Source organism: Ceratotherium simum, chromosome 22 (assembly GCF_057802395.1).
Source record: "Ceratotherium simum simum isolate JZ-2026a chromosome 22, ASM5780239v1, whole genome shotgun sequence".
NCBI classification, from domain to species: Eukaryota; Metazoa; Chordata; class Mammalia; order Perissodactyla; family Rhinocerotidae; genus Ceratotherium; species Ceratotherium simum.
In genome coordinates this window covers 41,499,979-41,520,167 of record NC_141921.1, presented here as the reverse complement: position 1 = coordinate 41,520,167, position 20,189 = coordinate 41,499,979, and the positions used below count along the sequence as shown (strand labels likewise).

The window sequence follows — 20,189 nt, the reverse complement described above, 5'->3', positions numbered from 1 at the left end:
GTCTGCACAGTGCAGAGCCAGGTGGAAGTGGAAGGGATGGCAGAAATGTTCCAAGTAAAATGTGTAGGGGTATGTAGTGGGGATGGAGGATTAGTCCTCCCTTTTGTTTCTGTGTATTTCAACACAAATTACAGCAATTAGTATCCTCTTGTTATCTTAGACAAAGAGGTTTCTTTTTTATAACATTTATGTAAATTAGCTTTTGCTACATATATTTAATTGAGGTTAATTTTAGTTGCAGGAAAAAACAGTTAACAAATTCATAAATTGGTGGGTATTTTATATTTCAAGTGTCAAAGCTTATGTTTTTCACTAAGAAATTTTGGCATGAAAGTTCATGGTTATCAATGTCCATGAATAAATAAAAATATTTGGACTTCTGTGTTTGAGTTCCGTAATTTCTGCAGTACTTTAAAGTATTAAGTCCTATAAATTTAGAAACAAGATCTTTCTCAAACCATGGATCATCACAATCAAAGAGCAGACAACTCCCCAAACCAGTAATTTGCTAATTTTTTTCCCCTACTTCAGACATTTACTTGTGGTGATGTCTCATAAATCCTTAAGCATTTGGATTCTACTTTTGGCTTTAATACCACAAACCGTTAAGTCGTGCTGTAATCCTAGGTGTGGCTTTCAGAAAGGCTTGAGCCTCAAGTGATGAAGCTGTTCAGTTTCAGCAGTTGTAGTTAAAAGTTATTTAGTTGTAGTTTGTTTTATTTTTACAGGAGGAGAGTAAACGGTGGACTGTGCGACTAGATATTTCTGCTCCTCAGGTGATATTTCCTGATGATTTCAAATTCAAGAATCCCGTGTTAGTTGTTGTGGATCTAGGAAGAATGCTATTGACAAATACCCAAGGTATGGTGTGAATGCGAAGTGATGAAGACATGTCTTGGTAGATTGATCTGTCTGTCTATGCTTAACCAAGTAAAGCTTAAAAAAAGTTTATATAACATTTTTTAACTCCAAAGTTCACTTGTTACTTTTTAATAGTAGCTTTAATGAGCTACATTTTAAAATGTACAATTCAGTTGTTTTTGGTGTGTTAATAGAATTATGCAACTTCACTGTTATCTAATTCCAGAACATTTTATCATCCCAAGAAGAAATTCTAAACCCGTCAGTAGTCAGTCTCTGTTAACCCATCTATCAGCCCCTGCCAACCACTAATCTTTCTATCTCTGTGGATTTATTCACTACACTAATCTTTATATCTCCATTCTGAACATTCATATGAATGGAATCGTACAATATGTTGTCTTTTATGTCTGACTTCTTTCACTTAGCATAATGTTTTCAATGTTTATCCATGTTGTAGCATGTATCAGTACTTCATTCTTTATGGCTGAATAATGTTCCTTTGTATGAATATACCACATTTTTTTTATCCATTCATCAGTTGGTGGACATTTGGGTGGTTTCCACTTTTTGGCTGTTATGAATAGTGCTGCTGTGAACATTCATGTATAGGCTTTTGTGTAGACACGTATTTTCAGTCTCTTGTGTATGCTTCAGTGTGGAACTGCTGCGTCTTAGGATGACTTGGTGTTTAACATTTTGAGGAACTGCCAGATTGTTTTCCAAAGTGGCTGCACCATTTTACTATCTACCGGCAATGTATGAAGGTTCCAATTTCTCTACATCGTCACCAACACTTGTTGTTATCTGTCTTTTGGATTATAGCCATTTGTTATGAGTGTGAAATAGTATCTCATTTTTTTTTTTGTATTTCTTTGTATTTGTCTTCTTTGTATTTTTTGTTTTTCTTTGTATTTCTTATGTAACATTTTTTATTTTAATAAACATTATTTCTCAGTTCTTAATTTCAGGAGTAGAGATTTAATCTTCTTAGGGATATTAGGGGCATATATAAAACGGGACTCCTGGAAGGTAATTTCATTACTATTATTAGATCCACAAAATATTCATTGTTTACCTTGAGTTGGGAGTGAAGAAAGAGAGGATTCATGGAGTAAAAGAGATTGAGGAAACTTAGCAAATAATCTCAACCTTGTGTTACTTCACTGAGAAGACCCAAAAAAGAGAAGAGGGTAGAGGATTTGAGCAGGAGTGGAAAAGGTGCTAAGGGAATTGAATCTGAAGAAAGGGTCATACAACCACAGAAAGTGCATACTCGAATTTATACAACATGAACAGGGAACCAGAGACACAGGTGACCACACCCTGTGGTGTGTTTTTACAGTTGTCTCAGCAGTGCTTGGTTGTAGAAGAGAGGGGTTATGAGTGTGAACTCTGGGCCTAGAATATGACATATTGAGCAGTTCCTGCTTGCCCAGTACTGATCTAGGTCCTAGGGGTATTGTGTTGAGTAAGACAGATGAGACCTCTGTTCTTTGGGATATTCTAGTGGGGGGAATAAAATCAACACACAGACAAACACAGGAAAAAGTAAACAAATAATTATGGAGAGTGATGTAAGCAGGGTTGGTCCCCAGCTCACGGCAGTGCAGTTCAGATGGTGGGGAGGCAGTGTTGGGCAGCAGGGTGTTGAGTTTTGCACCCTGATGTGTGTTCCTATGTCAGTGGGCCTCCATCTTTTCTCATGTGCAGGTACTTTTACTCTTTGTGTTTTGATTTCCAAATTAATAGATAATTTCACACTGAATAAATGGTAGATACAGAATATTATGCTTAGAGTTTTCATCTATTTATTTTTTAAATTGGGGTTGGTTGATTCTCTGCTTTTCTTAATTATTGCATTAAAGGAAAAAGGAAGGACAGAGCAGACGTATACTTTAAATCTTCTCTTTTTTATCTGCAGATGACTCCAAGAGGAAAAGTGGGGATGGCTCAGCATCTGAAGAGAATCAGTTTAGTGATGATGAGTATAAGACCCCGCTTGCCACACCTCCTAACAGCCCACCTCCCGAGACAAGCAGCAGTAATAATGAGGAGAAAACACCTCCATTTTCTGGAGTGGAATTCAGTGAGGAGCAGCTTCAGGCTCATTTAATGAGCACCAAGATGTATGAGAGGTACTCCCTGTCGTTTATGGACCTCCAGGTCATGGTTGGACGAGTAAAGGACAATTGGAAGCATGTCCAGGATATAGATGTGGGACCAACCCATGTGGTTGAGAAGTTCAATGTCCACCTACAGTTAGAACGTCGATTGATTTATACTTCAGATCCCAAGTACCCCGGAGCTGTGCTCTCTGGCAACCTACCAGACTTAAAAATCCACATCAATGAAGATAAAATATCTGCTCTAAAGAATTGCTTTGCTCTCCTGACCACCCCAGAAATGAAGACTTCTGAGACTCTTATTAAAGAGAGGATTTTTCCCCAAGAGGGACAGCGGGGAAGTTTGCAAGACTCTGTGATGAATTTAACTCAGAGCTTTGTGATGTTGGAGCAGCGCACCCGGGAGGTTCTGGTGGAATCACAGCTGCTCCTGGCTGAGTTTAAAGTGAACTGTATGCAGCTTGGGGTTGAGAGCAATGGCCGGTACATTTCCGTGCTCAAGGTATTTGGTACCAACGCTCACTTTGTGAAGAGGCCTTATGATGCTGAAGTCTCCCTAACTGTTCATGGTTTGCTCCTGGTAGACACCATGCAGACATACGGTGCTGATTTTGACCTTTTGATGGCTTCACATAAGAACTTGAGCTTTGATATCCCAACAGGAAGCCTCCGGGATAGCAGGGCCCAGTCTCCTGTCTCTGAATCCAATGTGGTCTCTTTCACTAATGCTGCCACACTGAACGACCTGTCTGCCACTGGTGTTTCACTTGACAGAATTCTCACCAAAGAACAAGAGTCCCTCATTAAACTGGAATATCAATTTGTGAGTTCAGAGTGTCCATCGATGAATTTGGACAGCACTCTTCAGGTGATTTCATTACAGGTGAATAATTTGGATATTATCCTAAATCCAGAGACAATTGTGGAGCTGATTGGTTTTCTTCAAAAATCCTTTCCTAAGGAAAAAGATGATTTGAGTCCTCAACCTTTAGTGACTAATTTTGAAAGAAGCTTTAGGGAACAAGGAACTTACCAATCTACATATGAACAAAACACTGAGGTTGCAGTGGAAATCCACAGACTTAACTTACTGCTCCTTCGGACAGTGGGAATGGCAAATGGAGAGAAATATGGCAGAAAAATAGCAACAGCAAGTATAGGTGGCACCAAAGTTAATGTCTCAATGGGTAGCACATTTGACATGAATGGTTCTCTTGGCTGTTTGCAGCTTATGGATTTGACACAAGATAATATTAAGAACCAGTATGTTGTCAGCATCGGAAATTCCATAGGCTATGAAAATATCATCAGTGACATTGGCTACTTTGAATCTGTATTTGTCAGAATGGAGGATGCAGCCCTCAGTGAAGCTTTGAGTTTCACATTTGTTGAGAAATCTAAACAGGAGTGTTTTCTCAACCTCAAGATGGCTTCCTTGCATTATAACCACTCTGCTAAATTTTTGAAGGAGTTGACATTGTCCATGGATGAACTGGAAGAAAATTTTCGAAGTATGCTGAAAAGTGCAGCCACCAAAGTCACCACAGTACTAGCTACCAAGACAGCCGAATACAGTGAGATGGTATCACTCTTTGAAACTCCAAGAAAGATGCGGGAATCCTTTATCTTAGAAGAAAGTGAAATATATGGGTTTGGCTTAGCTGCATCTCATTCTGACACTGTAAAGCTAATCTTGAACATAAACATTGAGTCGCCGGTTGTTTCTATCCCTCGGAAGCCTGGGAGTCCTGAGTTGTTGGTAGGACACTTGGGACAGATATTCATCCAGAATTTTGTGGGAGGAGATGATGAATCCAGAAGTGACCGTCTGCAGGTGGAAATCAAAGACATTAAATTATATTCTTTGAATTGCACCCAGTTGGCAGGCAGAGAGGGTCCTGGGTCTGAAGTAGGCCCGGCTTTTTGCCCTCCTTCTGGGTCGGCCAGTGCCAACAGTCAGGAGGAAGCTCATTTTACCCGACATGATTTCTTTGAATCTTTGCATAGAGGTCAAGGTGAGGAGTGTAAATCTTTTGTCTCATTTCATTTAAAGATTCCAAACCCAGCTCATGTAGTACTTTGCTTAAAACAACAATAAAAACCTTTTCTTTTAGAATTATTCCCAGTTAATATTTAAGAAATCAAAATAGAATTTTAATAGGATGCTTTATGTTAGGTTCGTATGTTTTCAACTTTTTCCGCTGAATGCCATATTTGGCAAAATAAGAATTGTTTTTTTAAGTGGCCCCCTTTGAAACTGGGTGAGTGCTCATTTACAGGGAGGCTTCAGGGGTTGGATTCTGTTAGAGTATTATTTAATTTGGTCAAATACATCTGACTTTTTCATTCCTAAGCTGTAGATCTTTCTTAGTTAAATATTGTAGTCCAAGGCAGCTGGAGGGATTGACATAAATAGAATATGAAATTTAGTCTGTGGATGTTATGTTCTCCTTTTTGTATTCTGCCATCTTCTACAAGGGGTTTGTCTGGGGTTCTGGAATGAAATGCCTGTATTTGTGTTCGCAATCTGATCTGCTAAAACAAACAGCTCAATCTATTAGTCTTGGCCTCCACAGAAATCAGGTAAGCCCTAGAGCATGGCTTTATTTAGTGGTGAAGAAATTAATGCCTTTGAGAACTTCTTCTATGATTCTCAGATGTTAATTCACCAATTCATTTACGTACTTAACAAGAGATTGTTTTCTCTGCTTGGGATAAAAGTTGTTCACTTAGAACCTGTTATTGTCCTTGATTCTGATTTAGGCCTAATAGAGGGATCCATCTGTACCTGAAAGCTAGGTAAGGATGAGCAGTTTGGTTTGGAAAACACCAGCCTGGGAGGCTGAGAGAAGCCATTGCCTGGATTAATGATCACCACGTCGTAGTTTGAAGCCACCAAATGGAGCATGTCATGAAAATACTGTTTCTTTTTGTGTATAAATTTATCTTGTACCTCTGCTTGCTGTGAATTTTGGTCTTGGAATGGTCATCAAAATTTGTGCTCAATCATAGACCTTAGGTTCTAGGTTAACCTGCCCTCCCTGTCTAAGAGTAACTCATGGGCTCTATTTTGTGTATCCTGCACTTAACAGTAACGCAGTAAATATTAGTGTTTCCAGTCTGTCATTTCTTCTCTCTTATGTCAGCTTTTCACATCCTGAACAACACCACCATTCAGTTTAAACTGGAGAAGATCCCTATAGAGAGAGAATCTGAATTGACTTTCTCCCTCAGTCTAGACGACCTGGGAACTTGTAGCATCATGAAGATCGAAGGAAAATTTGTCAATCCAGTTCAGGTAAGCACCTTACTGATTTTCACATCAGGACAGTTGAAGTCATATATTTATTTTACATTCATATTATATAAATATATTCTGTTCAATGTTTATAAGTGTGAAATGTGAGAAGGAAAATATATAAATTCAAAGAGATAGCATGAATGCATGTTGCTGTTGATAACTTGTTCTGGTAACTGTGGAATCCTTGTATCGTGTCCTTTTATCACTGGGGAAGCAGTCTTGTTGGTCTTCTTATGTGGAGGAGGGGTGAGATATATAGGGGAAGAAGCCAGATCCTTAATTCTATTGCCATTCAGAAATGAGGAAAATTATTGCTTAAAAAGTCAGTCTCTCTTTCCCAGGAGGATATAATTCTTGTCACACTTTTGACCTACTTGGCCCAGCCTGTAAAACAATCTGATTATCTGAGCTGTTGACAGATCCTTTCAAGGGAGAATTAGTCTTGCCCTCTTGGAAATGAAATGGGCCAGGATAGGGATTTCTTGTGTCTATGTGTGTGGTGAGTATGTGTGTACGTGTATATACATCTGTCATCCTTTTTCCTTCAAAAGTGTCATTATGAGGGCAAAGAACATAACATTATAAAACAGCAAGGACAGGCAGGATCTTAGGACAGTGGACCCTAGCCTTGGGCAGTGATTGGTCACTAGTCTGTGTCTGACAGCTGCTCTGGAATAACCCAGGAGTGCTGTTAACAGAACATGTGTACCTTTTGACATCAGTGGCTCCTGGATACGAGTCTCTGGGTGAGAGAACTTTCCCCAAAGCTTTCCCTTCTCAGCTAATCTTTTGCCTTATCAGTAGTGGCTACTAAGATGAATTTTTTACCTTAAATCGAGCACATAATGTGAATTCTATTGGATTATATTGATTTATTATTATGGTTACCATTGACTACTGTTGTTTTTGATGAAAATCTTTTAAAAATTATTTTAAATAATTCTTTGAATTTAATAATTGACATTTAATAATTAGTAAATTTAGTAATTTAAAAATATTTTATTATGAAAAATTTTAAACATACACAAAAGTAGAATAGTCTGAACCTGTGTGCCCATCACTCAGATTCAACAGTTATCAAGATTTTGCCACATTTGTCTCATTCAGCGTTTTTTTTTTTTCGGTGAAATATTTTAAGGGAAATCCCAGATCTCATGCCATTTTTATCCCTATATATTTGGAATGTATCTTTACAAACTGTGCATTTTCTTACATAACTACAATGGGATTATCATGCCTTAAAAAATTAATGAAGATTCCTTGGTATCATCTAAATTTTAATCCATTTTTAGATTTCAGAGACATTTTTGATTGTTTCAAAAATGTCTTTTCACTTTTGAGTTGTTTGAATCCGGATCCAAACAAGGTCTGTACATTGCATTTGTATGATACATCTTGTGGGTCTCTCTTAATTTAGTTTCTCTCTCATTTTTGCCCCCAAGCCATTATTTTGTTGTGAAAACTAGGTCAGTTGCCCTGTAGAGTATTGTGCATTCTGAATTTGGTTGGTTGTTTGTGGTGTCACTTAACTTGTCTCCCACATTTCCTGTAAACTGTAACTTAACTCTACAGCTTTAACGGGATTGAGGTTCTTTTTGGCCAGACACTTCAAAGGTGGTGCTGTGTACTTCATATTGTATTGTATTAGAGGCACATAATGTCTGGTTGTCTCTCTGTTAGTGATGCTAAAATTGATGATTGTGTTAGGTGGCAAGACCCTGATCCCTCCATTGTAAAATTCCCTGTCAATCATTCCTATAAGGGCTTATTCCACTGATGAATTGTGATGGGATAAATTATTTAATTAGGGGTTACAAAATGATCACTTTCTAATTCTGTCATTTTTTTTTTTTTTTTGTGAGGAAGATCAGCCCTGAGCTAACATCCGTGCTAATCCTCCTCATTTTGCTGAGGAAGACTGGCTCTGAGCTAACATCTATTGCCAATCCTCCTCCTTTTTTTCACCCAAAGCTCCAGTAGATAGTTGCATGTCATAGTTGCACATCCTTCTAGTTGCTGTATGTGGGACACGGCCTCAGCATGGCCGGAGAAGCGGTGCGTCGGTGCGTGCCCGGGATCCGAACCCGGGCCGCCAGTAGCGGAGCCGCACACTTAAACCCTAAGCCACGGGGCCGGCCCTGTCATTTCTATATCTGTTTGGATTTGTCTGTTAAAAAATTTCCCTTGGGCCAGCCCCGTGGCTTAGCAGTTAAGTGCGTGCGCTCCGCTGCTGGCGGCCCGGGTTCCCATCCCGGGCGCGCACCGACGCACCGCTTCTCCGGCCATGCTGAGGCCACGTCTCACATACAGCAACTAGAAGGATGTGCAACTATGACGTACAGCTATCTACTGGGGCCTTGGGGGAAAAATAAATAAATAAATAAAATCATTTAAAAAAAATTTCCCTTAAGTAACTAAAAAGCTTGCCTGAAAATATTTTTAATAAGAAATTTTTTTTTTTTGTGAGGAGATCAGCCCTGTGCTAACATCCGCCAATCCTCCTCTTTTTTTGCTGAGGAAGACGGCCCTGGGCTAACATCTGTGCCCATCTTCCTCCACTTTATATGGGACGCCGCCACAGCATGGGTTGCCAAGCAGTGCGTCGGTGCGCGCCTGGGATCCGAACCAGCGAACCCCGGGCTGCCGCAGCGGAGCGCGCGCACTTAACCGCTTGCGCCACCGGGCCGGCCCAATAAGAAATTTTAATTAAAAACGAAGTAAGAGAGGAAGAAAACATAAGTAATCATGGCTCATCATTATCATTAAAAAGTACTATCTGTTTCGCTGTACTAAACATAAGTTGTTACGCTAGTTGGTGATGATCAGCAAGTTTTAGAACCATGAGTCTTGTTTCTCAATCCTATGGTATAACTACCTTAGACTTTTAGCAATATTCCTGTCAATTTCTGCAGTTGTTTCTGTGGGGTTAGAAAGAGTGATTTTGCTGATTCAGGCCTACAATCAATAGCACTTATTGAACATTTTTGTGTTTAGGTTATTCTGTGAGGTACTGGGGGAGGGCCTCATGAATAGACATGGGTCAGAGAGAGATAAGAACAGAAAAGAAACCAAAGAGATAATCCTTGCTATCAACTAATTGATAACCTCTTGGGGAAATTGATGAAAATCAACTTTGGAAATTTGTGGGCAGTGCATCTGAGTGCAATCAATAACAGTGGCGGAATAACTGAATTTTTCTCTTTGAATACAGGTGGTGTTAGCAAAGCATGTATATGAGCAGGTTTTACAAACACTGGACAATCTCGTGTATAGTGAAGATCTGAATAAGTTTCCAGTCAGTGCTACCTCCTCACCTTGCCCTAATTCTCCTCTGCCTTCCCTCAGTACCTGTGGAGAACCTTCCATTGAAAGGAAGGAGAATGGATTGTTCAGCCACTCCAGCCTTTCTAACTCTTCTCAAAAGTCCTTGTCTGTGAAGGAAGTCAAATCCTTTACCCAGATTCAAGCCAACTTTTGTATATCAGAGCTTCAAGTTCAGCTAAGTGGAGATCTGACTTTGGGGGCCCAGGGTCTTGTGAGCTTAAAGTTTCAGGATTTTGAGGTGGAATTCAGTAAAGACCATCCTCAGACTTTGTCCATTCAGATTGCCCTGCGCTCTCTGCTAATGGAAGACTTACTGGAGAAAAATCCAGATTCCAAATATAAGAACCTGATGGTGTCTCGGGGAGCCCCTAAGCCATCTAGTTTAGCACAAAAAGAATATCTTTCTCAGTCCTGCCCTTCAGTATCCAACGTGGAGTATCCTGATATGCCTCGGTCTCTCCCTTCCCACATGGAAGAAGCTCCTAATGTCTTCCAGCTATACCAGAGACCCACCTCCGCATCCCGGAAGAAGCAAAAGGAAGTCCAAGACAAGGACTATCCCTTGACTCCACCTCCTTCTCCAACAGTAGATGAGCCCAAGATACTTACTGGAAAGAGTAAATTTGATGATTCCTTGGTCCATATCAATATATTCTTGGTGGATAAGAAACATCCAGAATTCTCTTCCAGTTATAATGGCGTTAACCGGAGCATTGATGTTGATTTTAACTGCTTGGATGTGCTGATCACACTCCAAACCTGGGTTGTGATACTAGATTTTTTTGGAATTGGCTCCACTGCAGACAACCATGCAGTGAAGGTACCACCTGAGGACATTCTACAAAACGTGAAGTCAGAATCAAATGCTGTAATAGAGTCTGAACTTCAGGATCCAGTTAACACTAAGCTGGATCTCAAGGTATCTGTTGCCTTTGGCTCCTTTAAATTATAAGAATGAATTTGGGGGGCCAGCCCGGTGGCGTAGTGGTTAACTGCACGTGCTGTGCTTCGGAGGCCTGGGGTTCGCAGGTTCGGATCCCAGGTGTGCGCTGATGCACCGCTTATCAAGCCATGCTGTGGCGGCATTCCATATAAAGTAGAGGAAGATGGGCACAGATGTTAGCCCAGGGCCAATCTTCCTCGACAAAAAGAGGAGGATTGGCATCAGATGTTAGTTCAGGACTGATGTTCCTCACACACACACAAAAAAGAATGAATATGGGTTTGTTTATTTAAATGCTATCATTGTACATTTACTCTAGAAAATAGATTTTATTAGCAGGGGAGCTATATAGTCTTCTGGATGTTACAAAAGGGTAGACATTAATATTTTAGAAAAGGTTTTAGTGTACATCCCATCTGGAGGCAGAGAAGAGGTTTAAGTAACTTGCTGTCTTTCTTTTGGGCTATATAATTCAATGGAATTACTTAGCTTCTCCGAGCCTCAGTTTCCTCATCTTCCATCATCTAATTAAAATAACTGAGGTGCTATGTGTAAAGCACGTAGCAAAGTGTCCAGGACGTAGTAGCTACTTTAAAATGTAGGCCTTATCGTCGTCTCCCCACTCACTTGGTATGTTGTTGGCTTTTATTGAGGGCAGCAGTCCAGCTGTTGAGAATGAAGTCTCAAATGTCATATTGCCTGGGTTTGAATCCTGGCACTTTTGTGGTAACCATACAGCTGTGTGGCCGTGGGCACATTATTTAACCTCTTTCTTCCTCAAGTTTTTCATCAATAAACTGAAGGTGTTAAATGGTGCCTGCGTCATCGGGTTGTGAGGGTTCAATGTGGTAATATAGGTAAGGTCCTTCGCACAATGCATCATGCTCAATAAGCGTTCAGTGAGCGATAGCTATTATTATTTTTGCTATTACAGGGATTACCATACTTATAACTTGTCGTTGGTACTGATATTGTAAATGTTTAAAAAACACTTAAAAAAGACAGCACTTGAATTGAAGGCTATTCTGCTCTGTGTGCTAGAACAGTAAGATGTGTAAGCAGTTAAATTGACCATTTGGGGGTACGTGGGCCTGTTGTGACTAGCACCACTCCAGAGCCCTGGGCCCTGCAAGTGGCTGATTACATTTGTGTGCCCTGAGGATGAAGTTCTTCATCTACATGTCTTAGCATATGTGGACTGGCGAGAAGTCGGGGAGGAGAATTGTGTTTTATCCAGCTGCCATTTTCTTGTTTCCTTAGCTGGCAGTAGGCTTCTTTCCTCTAGAAATGGAAGAGTTGGGCATGAATCAGTTTTACCTCTCTTGCCCAGTGTCTGTGAGTGAATGCCTTTGCGGTGCTCTGAGGCCTCTGGTACCTTGTTTAGCAAGGTGAATGGAAGCTGAAGAGGCTTCAGTCCTTCTTTTGGTCGTCGTGTGTTTGTAACTGTTCTTGTGGTACCTGTAATGAACTGCCTCAGGAGCCCATTGGTGTTGGATGTGGAGTGCTCCCAGGGGGCTTTGCATGCATAGATAAAGCTGGTTTCACAAGAGAACAGGACTAGATAAATGCCCATCAACGGTACACTTCTTTAAAATAAGAATTTTTTTTTTTTCATGAGGAAGATCAGCCCTGAGCTGACATCCGATGCCAATCCTCTTTTTTTGATGAGGAAGATTGGCTCTGAGCTAACATCCGTGCCCATCTTCCTCCACTTTATATGGGACGCCGCCACAGCACGGCTTTGACAAGTGGTGCGTCGGTGCGCGCCCGGGATCTGAAGCTGCGAACCCCGGGGCCACCAAAGCAGAGTGCCCGCACTTAACTGCTTGCGCCACCAGCCAGCCCCTAAAATAAGAATTTTTGAAAACATTTTTATTGTGAAAAATTTCAAACATATCACAAATAGAATAGTATAATGAACCCCCATAGACCCAACCCTGTGAGATTCATCATATTTACTTTATCTATTCCTTTTTTTCTCTTTGCTGAAGTATTTTAAAGCAAATTCCAGATATATTGTTTTGGCTCTATATACTTCAGTATTCATTTCTAAAAATTATGGACATTTTCTTACATAACCAAAATGCATTATCATGACTAACTAAATTAACAAGAATTCCTTGGTATTATGTAATACTCACCAATCCATAATCAGATTTTCCTGATTGTCTCAAAAATGCCTTTTTACTGGTGGATTGTAGAGGAATGAATGGTTTAAGAAACTTCATGTCTTTCCTCTGATCGCTACAACTGGGTGGAATACTTTGCTCTTCTGAGCTGTGGTTTCCTCATCTACAGAATGAGGAGAATTAAATAAAATGACATTTGAATCTTTTGAATGGGGATCCAAATTATGTTCACATGTTACATTTGCTGTCATGTCTCTTAAATCTCTGTAAATTAAAGTAAAGCAGCCCTCTCCCCCACTTCCCCCACCCGCCATGCAATTGACTTGTAAGAACTGGGTTAGTGTCCTGCAGAGTGTCCCACATTCTGGATTTGTCAGCTTGTTTCCCTGTGGTGCCATCTGACTTATCTTCTAATTTTAGAAATGGAAGTTAGTTCTAGAGACTTGATCATATTTGGTAAGAACACTTCATAGGTGGTGCTGAGTGCGCCCTGTTGCGTTATGCCAGGAGGTGTATACAACATCTGGTTGTCCCACTTAGTGTCGCTAAGATCCATGCTGAGAGTGGGTTCAGGTGATGATAGCCAGATTCCTCCAAACAAAGCATTTTTAGACCCAGCATATATGTTATTTTGGTGATTAAATGACTAGAGGTTTTTAAATTTCCTCTTTCTTTTTAATCTTATTCCCTTCTGTGGTCTGTGTCAAGAAGCTTACTGCAAGAGAACCTCTGTGGCACTGAGTGGCCCCTAAGTCATTGCTTCATCTATAATAATCCCCTCCTTTTTTCTCTGCCTTCCTCTACACATGTTTTTCCTTCTTCCTTTCCCCCTATTATTTTCTTTCTCTCTTGTCCCATCTTTTTTCCTCCTAATCATTCATTCATCAGACGTCTGCTGAGCACCTGCTTTGTGGTAGGCATTAAAGATAAAGGGGTGCATACGACAGACATGGTCTCTGCTGTTTGGAAGCAGTGAGTGTGGATTGAGGTTGGATCTGCTCTTTGTCTTCTCCTCTCTCCTTCCTTCGCTTCAACCAATGCCTTATCCCCAGTGATGGCACTCAGAGCTACCTGCCTCAACAAATCCTAGACGTATCGTCCTTGTAGTGGTTAAAATGACAGTATCACAATACAGGATTTATTTGTTACAAAGAATGCTGTTCTCAAGATAGAAGATTTTGATTTTCTTCTATTTATAATTGTCTCTTGGAAAAAAAAATCTTTGTGGTTCCTAGGTAAAGTTGGTCAACAAATTAAATATTTGTCCACAGACATTAAATATTAATCATTTATTATTTTGCTTTGACAGATTTCTTAGAATGGACTTAATGATCTGTATGAGTGATTACAGAATAGTGCAATATTAAAGGTGAAGGCAAGAATGAGAAAAATTGTTTCATAATGTAAAGCAATTCACTAACAGAGACTAGACAAGGTAACCACAGAGAAGGCACCACAGAACCTGGGTTTTAAATTGCCCAGTTGAGTTCCTTTCTTTCTTTTCTTTTTTTTTTTTTTGGTGAGGAAGATTGGCCCTGAGCTAACATCAGTTGCCAGTCTTCCTCTTTTTGCTTGAGCAAGATTGTTGCTGAGCTAACATCTCTACCAATCTTCCTCTACTTTATATATGGGGTGCTGCCACAGCATGGCTTGATGAGCAGTTTGTAGGTCTGTGCCCAGCCCAGTGGCTTAGTGGTTAAGTTCGTGCATTCCACTTTGGTGGCCAGGGATTCGTGGGTTTGGATCCCGGATGTGAGTTCCTTTCTTATCAGGTCTTTCCTCAGATTCTGGTTTGACTGGCTAAGAAAAGCTAAAGTGAAATTGGCATCAGTAAAAGCCTTGCCTTCCAATTTCCCACATCTTTTTGCATCTTCCTTGATTTTGTTCTGCTGTTCACCTGAAAGATACCTTCCCCTCCAGTAATACTTGCCTTGTTTTATCTTCTGTGTTCTTAGGTTCATTCGCTCTCTCTCGTGCTCAATAAGACCACCAGTGAGCTTGCTAAAGCAAATGTGTCCAAATTAGTGGCACACCTGGAAATGATTGGTAAGTGGGGAAAAATCCAACTTGCAAAATCTGGTAAGAATTTGAGCATCCTGCTTACAATTCTAATTGTCCTCACATGCTAAGTAAGGTGTGGATCAGTGGCTTGATTGTGGTTATTGGTCTGGCCATGATTTTCTGGTGGTGGTTCCCAAATACTGGCTTATGGAGCAGAATCATCTGGATAGCTTGTTAAAAATGCAAGTGTCTGGCATGACTCCCTCCACATCCAAGAATCTGATTCTCTAGGTTGGGAAGGGACCCTTGCATCTATCTATGTTTTTAAACAAATTATCTGGGGTGACTATATAATTTCTTTGTCCAAATTGGGACATTTTTGAGAGTGAAAGGGAACATTATGAATAATTAAAATGGGCATATAACAGGGCTGTCTCTGGGAAACCAGGGCATATGTTCACTCTATCTATTGACATAGATGGGGAAAGCCACCAATAGAGGGCGTGGTTTTAAGCAAGAGGATATTGTAGCAAAGCTGGCATCCTTTTAATGGGACTTGGTAGGTTGAAATTTTTAGAACACAAGTGATCAGGTACATCGGGTTCTAAATAGTAGGGATTTATAAAGTGTGAATAAAACACTATTCCTTCCTTAAGCAACTGGTAATGAAGTAAAGAAGATTTGTACAAAGCTCAAATGTTGACTCTGTGGTAAAACAAGAATGTCTTTTGGGAGAAGGAATGAACTGAAATTGAGGTTTCATGCCTGGTGTAAATTAATTTATAAAAGCTTCCTAGAAGAGGTAGGTCTTTACAGTTGGGAGAAGCTTGGATATTTTTGTTAGAGGACGTAAAGAGTCAAAAATAAGTATGTGTCTTTGATTCATTGAGAGCAGAACTAGCATGCCAAACATATCCACCTTAGTCATTGTTTTGTAATGCTAATTGTGATGATAAAATTTGTTTTACGGAAGCAATAGTTCAGAATATCCCTTTTCAATACCTACACTACGTTAAGAATGATTCATTGTGGGTTCACATCCAGGTGTACATGTTGCAACATTCCTTCTTTGCCTCCAGGGGCTCCACTTTTGTAATATCAGAGGAGTTTCACATCTATGCCTCCAGTGTGTCTGTCTCATTAATTTTGCTTTTTTTTTTATTAAATCACACTAAAATCCACTTAATGTTGCTTGAATACCTGACATATCTCTGACACTTCCTCTTTTATTCTTTTATCCATTGTACAATTAATAGGCCTTATGCTAATTCACTAATTCTAATTAGTGATCTAATCTCATTAAAGGTCTTATCCTTTAATTTGTGTATGCATTTAATTTAATGTGTAATGTAAATGTTAAAGTGTGATGTTGCTGTATTATTTCAGTTCACTTTGGACTTCTATATTGAGACTATTTGAAATATTGCATAAAATATTTTTTTTGGGTATATTAGAATATGAAAATTTGACATTTAGTTTGATTAAATAGTGAAGAGTCTGAGGCATGTGTATATCAGTTTTTGTTCTGGACGTATTTAAGGTGTATGACAAAAAAAGATACATGATGTGTTCTAATTTTAACATCCCTAGAGGGAGACCTGGCCTTACAGGGAAGCATCGGGAGCCTGTCTCTAAGTGACCTTACAGCCCATGGAGAGTTCTACAGAGAACGGTTTACTACAAGTGGGGAAGAAGCACTCATTTTCCAGACTTTTAAGTAAAAATACCGATCTTTTCTCACTTAACATTTTGTCATAATTGCTTGCTGTTTCAAATTCTTGTTGGCTAAACAATGAAGAAAAGTTTTTAAAAATTTTACCTTCTTATGTAAAATCAATATGATCTAATTGTGAGGAATCCTGATTTATATTAAAATAGATCTGAGCCAGCCCTGATGGTCTAGTGGTTAAAGTTCAGTGTGCTCTGTTTTGGCAGCCTGGGTTCGGTTCTGGGGTGCGGAACCACACCACTTGTCTGTCAGTAGCCATGCTGTGGCTGTGGCTCACATAGAAGAACTAGAAGGCCTTACTTTTTAATTTTTTTTTTTGTGAGGAAGACCAGCCCTGAGCTAACATCCGATGCCAATCCTTCTCTTTTCTTTTTGCTGAGTAAGATTGGCCCTGAGCTAATATCCGTGCCCATCTTCCTCTACTTTAAATGGGACGCCGCCACAGCATGGCTTGATAAGCTGTGCCTTGGTGAGCACCAGGGATCCGAACCTGCGAACCCCGGGCCACCGCATCAGAGTGTGTGCACTTAACTGCTTGCGCCACTGTGCTGGCCCCTAGAAGGCCTTACAACTAGAATATTTAACTATGTACTGGGGCTTTGGGGAGGAAAAAAAGAGAGGAAGATTGGCAACAGATGTTAGCTCAGGGCGAATCTTTCCAAGCCAAAAAAAAAAAATTAAGTACCTTTAAAATAAATAAAATGGATTTGCATTGAAGTGGGCTACTCAGGCTTCAAAAACAAGAGTAAGATTGAGATAATTCTGATTATTAAAAGGCCTGAGCTCTCATGCTGGTTTTGCATTAACTTGTAATGTGACCTTAGGCAAGTCGCTCCATCGCCATGCATAAATTTTTCTATCTAAATATTGAGAGGACTAAATTAGATCAGTTCCCATCTAGCTCTAAAAGTTCTGGAATGATTTTAGCCTGAGAAAGTTATTGAAGATATGGGTGACAAATTACATTATGTACTTTTTGCTGCATAGACACAATCTGTATTGAATCTTTTTGATCTTAGATTTTAGAAGACATCTTGAGGCCTATCTAATTATTAAAGGATGGTTTTCTCAGAAGGCAGAATGTTTAAAATGGTAGTTTTCAAAGTTTTGGGGAGCTGTTAGAAAATGTAGATATATAGCTCTGCCCCCAAATATTCTGGTCTAGGATAGTGCTCAGTGTTTTTTTTTTTTTTTTAAGGTTTCAAAGTGATTCTAATGTTCAACCAGAGTTGAGAAAAACTGTTCTAAAAGATGTCTGAGAACTTCTTTTATTTTCAAGAGGAGCGTATTATACTCTACTGAGAATTTAGATCGATTTGTTTATATTATTACATACCATGGTGGCATGGTTCTATAATAAATGACATAACTAATATAAAACTCTTTGCCTGGAACTAAATAGGTGCTTGGCAAATGTGAGTTCCTTTCCCCAGTGACTATGTCTTGTATGATAATTTATTATTGTGACACCATGCTCCGTTAAATTCAAAACCATTGTGTAAGTTTTCTAATTTATCTTTGAATGTAGATGCTAAAACTCTTCGGCCTACATTTCACCGAAGTAAAACAAGGACTTCTTTTTGGCCCCAGAAGACAAATTTTCCCAGAAACATTGGTTCTGTTGCCTAATTTTCCTTACCCGTTGTTTCATGGCCTTATTTTTATCTTTTTTTTTTTTTTTGGTGAGGAAGATTAGCCCTGAGCTAACATCTGCCAATCCTCCTCCTTTTGCTGAGGAAGAGTGGCCCTGGGCTGACATCCATGCCCATCTTCCTCCACTTTACATGGGACACTGCCACGGTATGGCTTAACAAGGGATGCGTCGGTGTGTGCCCGGGATCCGAACCGGCGAACCCTGGGCCGCTTCAGCGGAGCACGAGCACTTAACTGCTGCGCCACCGGGCCGGCCCCTATCTTTCAAGCCTATATTGTCATAATCCTTGCCAGAACAGAGTGAGCAGGAATAATCACTTTTCCTTAAAGGCAGGGAAAAAGAGGCCCAGAAAGGTCTGAACCACAGGTGGCTTTTGAGTGAGTTCTGGAATCAAGTGTGAGTTTAGCGCCCAAAGCTGCCCACCTGTTTAGAGCCTGGCTGTCACACCTGATTTTTATTTAATGTCTTCACCGTGTTTTTGAAGGGAGTAATTATTGGCGTTTGCTTTGTAAAACCTGATTGTGGATTTCTGTTTTAATAGTTGAAGCTGCTTTTTAGGGAAACCCCTAAATCAAGCCAGGTTTCCTTCAAATACTAACTTGTATCTTGCTGCTGTCTTACTCCTAGGTATGGACGGCCTGACCCTCTGCTCCGGAGAGAACACGACGTTCGAGTGAGCCTCCAGATGGCCTCCGTGCAGTACGTGCATACTCAGCGCTTTCAGGCGGAGGTGGTGGCCTTCATTCAGCACTTCACTCAGCTGCAAGACGTGTTAGGGCGCCAGCGCGCTGCTATCGAGGGGCAGACGGTAGGTCGTCTCGTTGCTCCAAGTTGCTTTTCCAGTTTGACTGATCATTAGAACTGTTAAGCCTCTAGAGCTAAATCTGGAAAATTTCACTGAAAAAAGTAAAGGTAATTAGGAATTTTATGCTTACTAATGTCTTCCATGTCGCTGATCATCTACAGAAATCTTAACTGTAATTGAAGAGCTTATATTCCTTATTCATTATAGCGTGTTTTAATTACCTTTAAAGTGTAGCTTTAGCTTTCTCTAAGAAAAGATAAATGAAATTTATGGATAACACTTAAGACTTCTGGTCCCTTCTAGGACTTCAGTGGGGATACTTCTCTTGGAAAGTGGTCCCGAGGAACATATCCATTATATAAAGAGGGTTTTTTTCAAATAGATTGGAAGTTCCCAAATTTCTTAGTTCCTGGCTCCCTTCATGTCTTGGAAGTTTTTCCATGGCACATCCTAGGCTGAAAGAAACACCTAATGGCCTTTCCATTTACAAAGTAATTAAGTCTAAGCAACTTAAATACTTTGTAGTTGTTTCGAAAAATAACATATAAATGAATAATATTTTTACTTCGTTCTTAAATAACTAGTAGGTTGTTTAAGAACCTACACTGGTAGGTTGTATGTGCCTCTTGGGCACTGTACGACTTCTCAAACTTGGAGTCAGGCTGGACCTCACAGCCCTCGTGTCCTGTTCCACGTTTATTTCCTCAGGGTGCTTGGTTTTTATCACAGCAGCTGCTTAAGATGCAGCTTCGCAAAGACGTGACATGATTGAAAGGAAGGTAGCGTGATTGAACACTGAATGCAAACCACTTCAGGTCAGTAGTTTGTGCAGTGTCTGACAGACGATGTGTTTCCCTCAAAAATCTAAAATGTCTTGGCAGCGCATCTTTGACTATAAGGCTGTCTTGGCACACTGTTTGGGAACCACAGAAAACGAGTACCATGTAGTTCTTTGTAAAACTTGTTATTTATTTATTTTTAAACTTTATTGGGTAAAAGATTATAATTTAAAAAATAGATATTGTCTTTATAATGGCAACACTTAAAAATTTTATACTAAAAAAATTTTGGATATGTTATATATTGATTTGGTATGGAATCAAAGTAAAAAAGGGTGTATGGAGAAAAGTCTTCTCTCAGTTACTTCTCAGTTTCTCTTCCTGGAAGCAACCAATGTGACCAGTTTCCTATGTATCTTCCAAAGAATGTGTTTTTTTAGAATATAAAAATAGTATAATAAAATTATAGGGAATCTGAAAAAGGAATTAATCTTACCAATCTCCTAGCACCATAGGTATGTTTTAATTAATTCATTC

General features: G+C 39.8%; 1 protein-coding gene across 9 annotated transcripts in view; it reads left to right on the top strand.

Annotated features, from left to right (window-relative positions):
- VPS13D (vacuolar protein sorting 13 homolog D) overlaps positions 1-20,189 on the top strand; it is a 255,871-nt gene that overhangs the window by 31,254 nt on the left and 204,428 nt on the right. For 8 of the 9 annotated variants that reach the window (XM_087446782.1, XM_087446783.1, XM_014783877.2 and 5 more), the window contains 7 exons: positions 729-861; positions 2,786-5,002; positions 6,134-6,285; positions 9,500-10,531; positions 14,640-14,730; positions 16,276-16,402; positions 18,696-18,876. In XM_087446782.1, coding sequence (XP_087302908.1) covers positions 729-861; positions 2,786-5,002; positions 6,134-6,285; positions 9,500-10,531; positions 14,640-14,730; positions 16,276-16,402; positions 18,696-18,876 — 3,933 coding nt within the window. The remainder of the gene's footprint in view (positions 1-728; positions 862-2,785; positions 5,003-6,133; positions 6,286-9,499; positions 10,532-14,639; positions 14,731-16,275; positions 16,403-18,695; positions 18,877-20,189) is intronic. The other variant, XM_087446786.1, reaches the window with a different exon arrangement.